Raw genomic sequence first — 7,469 nt, forward strand, 5'->3', positions numbered from 1 at the left:
GAGTTGTCATTTTTTTACCTGTCTGGTGACTATCTTTATTTGACCTGACTTGAGTTTTCACAGTGAAAACAGAGAACATATCTTTTCTCTGAAGATATCTGTCAAAACCAATCAGAGGTAATTATTGATCATCATGGCAGCCTAAACCATGAAACAAAGACCAATCTGTCAAGAGCTATGGCCCTGAATTTACCTCCCCTTAAACCATTTTATGCTAAAGTAATTTATGATTATAGAGTTTACAAATTGAGGACTACCTATTTAGCAAAATCATTTGGAAACCAATTTATCTGATTTTAAGACTTCCAACTTCTAATCTTGTTAAGAATTACTGCTTTCCTTCAGAATGGCCTCCAAAATTTCATCAAATTTTCTGTCCTTGAAAACCTTTTTTTTATTATGTTATGTTAGTCACCACACAGAAAACCTCTTTTAACATCTATTGTGCATACTCTTGATACTAAGGCTGCTTGAAATAATATTCCTAGACTTGCGTGTTTTATTTTCTACTTTATTTTGTAGTAATTATCTGTCAAAACTTTTATTGAAAAAAAAAACTTATGTTCACACAAAATACTGTATGTGAATGTTTTGAGCAGTTTTATTCATAATGGCCCAAACCAGAAACAACCAAAATATCCTCCCCTGGAAATGGATAAACAAACCTTGATACATCCCCACAATCAAATACTTCTCAGCAATAAAAGGATTGAACTATTGATAAATAGTACAATGTATTATGCTATGTGAAAGAATCCTGATTCAGAAAGCTATATACAATATGACTACATTTAAATGACAATCTGGAATAAGGAATATCATAGGGATAGAAAATAGATCAAATGCTGCCAGGGGCTTTGGGTGGTAAGGGAGAAGATGACTACAAAAGAATGTTGGGGGAATTTTTGAAGGTTATAGAATTGTTTTTGATTTTAAAGCTGATTATACAACTGTATGTGTTTGCCAAAATACACATAATTGTACACTGAAAATGGTTCATTTTACTGTATACATGCTATATCTCAAGAAATCTGACTTAAAAATCGAACTTCGTTTTTTTTAACAAAGAAATTTTAAGTTTGTATTCAAAAGAGAAAGTATAATTTCCAGTCATAATAACTATTTCCAAACCCAAGCCTTGTTTGCCATCCTGCTTCTCTAGAACCACATATAAATGTTATTTTGGGGGGTGAGGTGAAGGGGACAGGCTTTATCTACTCACTGGAATTCCTGGTTGGCCAGTCTCTCCATCTTTGCCCGGTTTACCCTATAAGATTAAAAGAAATGCAAGAATATAAATTTCTTATTTAGGAAGTATGAGATTAAAGAACATAACAAACTTTATCCCTGCCTTGGACTATTAAGTACACTTTTCAGACTTTGCTATTACAATAAATAAATGAATATGACATTCTGAGACAAAGAAAGTAGGAATTAAGAGGAAAGAATAGAATTATTACACACACACACAAACACATATTTAAAATTTTTTCCAAAGAGAATCAGTGGTTCTAATACTTACTCTTTTGCCAGGCTCTCCTTGCTCACCCTTCTCACCTTTCACACCACCTGGAGGCCCCTGTACACACAAAAGTGGTTTAACACTGGTTCATGGAGTGCTATGGTATCAATACCAATTTACATTAAATGACATTAAAGAATTTTAGGTGACTTACTGGAGGACCACGTAGCCCTGGAGGTCCAGGAGGCCCTCGGTCACTAGGAAGTCCCTACACAGTAGTAGGGGAAAGGAAAGCAACATTAATACTAGAGCTAGCTAAGAACACTTTTAACAAACTGAACTATAGACTCAGATTTCAACTCAAAGTTGAAATCTGCTAGGCAAAAGAACCAAGAGCCATCTTCGGTTAATTCAGTTCATTTCTAATGTATGTACAAGCTGAGTTTTGAGGTAAATAAAAAGACAACACTTGAAATGAAATTATTAATGATACATTTTATGAAAAGCAAGAATACCTAAAACAAGGAGATAAAGGGTCTATATCTCCTATATTTAGCATACATTTCATATCATACATACATATCACATACATTTTGGCAGAGAATTAAATGACCCAATCCATATTGATGGTAGAGTTTCAGTACAATTTGTCCTTAATTCTTAACTTTATTATTAGCATTTAAGTGAAACAACAATGTACACACTTTGTTCAAGGGTGGGTCACTGTGCTATAAAAGATATGTAAGGGGCACCTGGGTGGCTCAGTGGGTTAAAGCCTCTGCCTTCGGCTCAGGTCATGATCCCAGTGTCCTGGGATCAAGACCCGCATCGGGCTCTCCGCTCAGCAGGGAGCCTGCTTCCTCCTTTCTCTCTACCTGCCTCTCTACCTACTTGTGACCTGTCAAGTAAATAAATAAAATCTTTAAAAAAAAAAAAAAGAAAGATATGTATGATCTCATCTACTCTGTAGAAGCAAGGTATCAGATAATTATCTCTAAACATGACAACGGTTTATAATACCATCTTTCTCTTTGTATATCAGTGAAATATAGAGAAGACAGTCCTCTAAGACAATGACCATCGACCTTACCATGACCTAATTTTGTACATGAATGCATTATTCATAATAGCCAAAAATGCAAACAATACAAATGTCCATCAACTGATAAAGGGATAAACAATATGTGGAATATTCACACGAGGGAACATTATTCAGCCATAAAGAGAAATGAAGTACTGATACATGCCACAATATGGAAGAACGTGAAAATATACTAAGTTGAAGAAGCCAGACACTGAAGACCATATACTTTATGATTCTATTTATGTGAAGTGATCAGAGTCAGGAAATCTACAGAGCCATAAAGTAGATTAGTGGTTGCCTAGGGCTGAGAGTTTGGGGAAAAATGAAGAGTAACAACAAATATGTATGGGGTTTGGAGGGTGGCTGATGAGAATGTTCTAAAATTAGATTGTACTCATGGTTTCACTACCCTGTGAATACACAAAAAAGAATGGAATTGTACACTTTAAATGGGTGAACTGTATGGTACGTAAATTATATCTCAATAAAGCTCTTTAAAAATTTAATTATCTCAAACTCTTGTTATTTTTAAAGTACCTTCCATATAATTATATTCCAGCTTATAATGCATTTTAATGGAATGCTGCTTTTATAGCAAAATGTTCATTGATTTCCTCTCTACATACTCACCTGGTCTCCTTTCTGAAACTCTACATCAATTGGTCTTTTCTGCTCACTGATCTGCCCAGGTGGCCCAGGGGGGCCCTGAAGACCTTGCTCACCCTGTTTGCAAGATTTAATAAGAAAGTAATATTTCATTATTTACACAGACAATAAAATAAAATGTAAGCTAAGTCAGTTGCAAAAAGATGAGCTCAAATCATGAGGAAAGGAAAAGACTGAGGGCTGCATAATCAACATTTTTCTTTACTCACCTTTTCACCTTTGGGTCCCTGGAAATTTAAGCCCATATTCCCCTGAAGAGAGAGGTTTTAGTTTAAAATCTCGTTGATGCTAACAGAAAGAATTCACACCAAATAAAATGCACATAAAAGAAAATTACCTTTGGTCCTGGAAGTCCTGGTGGACCAGGAGGGCCCTAAGAATAGAAGACACGGGGGGGGGGGGGGAAGGGATATATTAGTAAGTTTATTAAAAAAGTATTGTTTCAAAATCATTATTTGGTTTCATAAAAAAACGAGGACTGAAAAAGCCTTTCAAAATAATATTTTCCTGTTTTTTTCTCAGATTTAAATTGATTTTAACAAGCCAAATGAATGTGGAGACTTCCTGTGACAGCAAACAAGTGGGTAGAGGAAGAAATACAAGGATATATAGAGGAAGTGAGGTAACACAAGTGCCAAAAATCAATACAAAAGTTAATTGCAACAAACATATCAAATTTCTCATATCAGAATTACAGGTAAATAATTTTGGTGTCTTAAGGCAATTAAATATCTAGTTCTAAAAGCATCCATTTACTTTTTTAGTTCAGTTTTAATTTTACGTGATCTTTGTAATGTTTCAAGGCTTGAAAAGTTAAACAGGCATTTGTTTGCCCTAGTATATCACCTCTTTGATCTCAATGGACCTATTCATTTACATATTGTACTCTGTTGGCATTTCTAAGACTTTGCTTCACCTGTTGAATCAGGGTTAATTGAAGGAATATTCAGAAATGCAGAGTGAATCAGTTATATAGCCACAAGAGTTGAGGAAATTCAAGATGTAACAACACACCCAGGGTATACTGATGTTGTAACAACAGAGTTGGGAAAAAGTGCCATAGTCCAGAGTCTCATGCTTTGCAAGATGTCTACAACCAAAACAGACTAAACAACGGGGTTTTCTAATCCTCTCATAGGTATTTCCAGGAAAGCAGAAATCAGTCTTTCTGGTAGATTCTTTTAGTATTTACCAAATGTTATTTCCTTCATTCAAGAAGAAAGAACCAATTGTCACAAGCAAAACTGTGCAATCTATAAAGGTATAATGAAAACTGTCACTTAAATATATGGTAGATGAGAGATGGAGTGGCACATGAAAAATTACTTTGACTGAAGTCCAATTTTCTTGCCCTTTTAAGAAGCAAAGTTCTAAGTCCAAAACATGACTTGAATGAAATCAAAGTATTTCAGGGGCAAAAATACTCAGAATTTAATTACAGTAGAAAGTATGAGTGACCATAGAAGTAGTAAGGAAAACTAGTTGCATAGTCAAGCTCTTTAAACGTTTTTGCTTCTTTTCTAGGATACACAAATCCTTATTCCATTGCAGAGTGACTCATTACCCTCACCAATTCTACTGTTTTGTCACAGGCCCCTCAGAAATGAGAGCAAATATTTTTTTTCTGAACACCCATTTTTGTTCCTCTTAAACAGAAAAATGCAGTTTGAAGAAACACATTTCATCAAGTGACTAGAGAACTGCCCTCGAAGACTTAATGCAATGGCTAGAATCAGCTTCAACACTGACACATCAAGAGGTAACCAATGAAATATTTTATTTAAAATCTTTCCTTTTATGTACCTCATTTTTCCCCATCTATAAAATGAAGCTATTACTTAGCATGTATATCATTTACCATAGCATTGTAAAATATTGTGTAAATTAAAAAAAAAATGTTTAGGGGCACCTGGTGGCTCAGTCCATTAAGCAACTGCCTTCAGCTCAAGTCATGATCTTGGACTCCCAGGATCGAGCCCCTGGTTGGCTCCCTGCTCAGGGGGAGGTTTGCTTCTCCTTCTCTTTCTGCCCCTCCCCCAGTTTGTGCGTTCACGCTCTCTCTCTCTCTCTCTCTCTCTCTCAAGTAAATAAATAATATTTAAAAAATAAAAATAGGGTGTCTGGGTGGCTCAGTTGGTTACGTGTCTGCCTTTGGCTCATCATGATCCCAGAGTCCTGGGATCAAGCCCCTCATCGGGCTCTCTGCCCAGTGGGGAGCCTGCTTCTCCCTCTCTCTCTGCCTGCCTCTCTGCCTAATTGTGATCTCTGTCAAATGGGTGAATAAAATCTTTAAAAAATAAAATAAAATAAAAAATATAGTTTGTAAACATTGAAAATGCATTATACTTTCAAGTAGTAGAAATAATATTATTATTCCTGAGAGAATTTTTTTTTTAAGTAGGAAAGATAAAATTACAGAAGCAAGCTTACCATCAAACCTGGTGGTCCTGGGGGACCAATTGGCCCTGGTAAACCAATGGGACCAGCTGGGCCCTGTTATAAAGGAAATAAAGAAAAGGATGAAAAAAAACCCTCTCTCTGTATCAAGCAAAGAACTAAATGAATGAAATTTTAACTTAAGTAATTGCCAGAATTTGGTTATAGTATTCTACAATTCTGCAGAATTTTAAAATGTATAAGAATAAAAGGATTAAGTAACTATAAAGAATTTCAACTAAAAAGAAGGGCTACAGGTTTTACAAAAAGTTTTAGAAAACTTTTTACTTTTACAGTGGCAGATAACAAATAGAGGACAAACACAGATAAGGAAGTTTTACAAAATAAAATGATAAAGATGGGTGTTTAGTGGGCTTTTATGCCAGAAATGGGAAGAGAAGGACTACCAGTTTCCAGGAGGCTTCTCTATTTTAAAGTAAAAAATAACTATGTATTTACCCAAAGAAAATGAAAACACTAATTTGAAAATGTATATGCACCCTTATGTTTATTGCAGCATTATTTATAATAGCCAAGACATGGAAGTAACTCAAGTGTCCAACCATAGCTGAATGGATAAAGATGTGCTGTGCGCATGCATGCACACACGCAAGCACACACACTAGATTACTCAGGCATAAAAAAGAATGAGATCTTGTCATTTGCTCTAACAACATGGATAGATCTAGAGGGTATAGTGCTAAGTAAAATGAGTTAGAGAAAGATAAATACTACAGGATTTCAGTCATTATGTGCAATTCAAATTAAGAATTTAATCAAACAGACAAATTAAAGAGACAATAAAAAAAGAACGGATTCTTAAAGAGAACAAACTGATGGTGCCAGAGAGGACACAGATGAGGGACTGGGTGAAATAAGTGAAAGAGATGAAAAGTACACTTATTGTGATAAATACAGAATTGTGGAATCATTATATTGTACACCTGGAATGAATATAACACTATATGTTAATTATACTAGAATAAAACATCTTTTTAACTTCAAAGGATGTAAAAAATTAATGAAATTAAATAAAAAATAAATAAGATTAAGGACAAGGAAGTGAGAATAACTGGGACAACAAATAAGGGAATGATGCAACTCCTGTGGAACACAATTTGGCGTCTTAAAAAGCTGAAAATTTGACTTCAGTGAAATCCAGCAATTCCATATCTAGGTATAAATCCTGGATTATTTTGTAATTTGAAAAAAAATTCCTGAACAACCAAATATTTAATAATAGGAGATCAGAGAAACAAACTGTAGTATGTTCACACAATGGAATGTCATATGGAAGTGAAACTGAAATAACTACAGACAAATACAATAATACGGATATATCTTAATATATCAGATTGGGGGGGAGATGAACCATGAGAGACTGTGGACTCTGGGAAACAAACTGAGGGTTTTGGAGAGCATGGGGGTGGGGGATGGGTGAGCCTGCTGGTGATTATTAAGGAGGGCATGTATTGCATGGAGCACTGGGTATGGTGCATAAACAATGAATTCTGGAATACTGAAAACACTAAGTTAAAAATATATATATCAAATAGAAAAAGTTACAGAAAACTATATAAACTTTATGTTATTTTAAAAGGAAAATTAAACACTCTAGAGATACATGTATTTATGACAAAACTATCTTTAAGAAGCAACAGAAAACTCAAAATGGTACTTCTGTCTTGGTAGAATGCAGAAGTCTGTGACTGTCAAGGAAACCTCAGGTTGATTCAAAATTATTTGAAATGTTCTCATTCTTAAATGTTATTTTGGATTCATAGATGTTCATTTGGTAGCTATGCTTCAAAACATACATAT

General features: G+C 34.7%; 1 protein-coding gene across 4 annotated transcripts in view; it reads right to left on the minus strand.

Annotated features, from left to right (window-relative positions):
• Positions 1–7,469, minus strand: part of COL4A5 (collagen type IV alpha 5 chain) — a 255,574-nt gene that overhangs the window by 106,894 nt on the left and 141,211 nt on the right. For all 4 annotated transcript variants that reach the window (XM_045068340.1, XM_004769034.3, XM_004769031.3 and 1 more), the window contains exons 10-16: positions 5,643–5,705; positions 3,550–3,585; positions 3,422–3,463; positions 3,177–3,269; positions 1,677–1,730; positions 1,523–1,579; positions 1,223–1,267 (exon numbers count right to left, since the gene is read on the minus strand). In XM_045068340.1, coding sequence (XP_044924275.1) covers positions 1,223–1,267; positions 1,523–1,579; positions 1,677–1,730; positions 3,177–3,269; positions 3,422–3,463; positions 3,550–3,585; positions 5,643–5,705 — 390 coding nt within the window. The remainder of the gene's footprint in view (positions 1–1,222; positions 1,268–1,522; positions 1,580–1,676; positions 1,731–3,176; positions 3,270–3,421; positions 3,464–3,549; positions 3,586–5,642; positions 5,706–7,469) is intronic.

The sequence above is a fragment of the Mustela putorius genome, unplaced genomic scaffold, assembly GCF_011764305.1.
Source record: "Mustela putorius furo isolate JIRA1106 unplaced genomic scaffold, ASM1176430v1.1 tig00003901_pilon_pilon_pilon, whole genome shotgun sequence".
Lineage (NCBI taxonomy): Eukaryota > Metazoa > Chordata > Mammalia > Carnivora > Mustelidae > Mustela > Mustela putorius.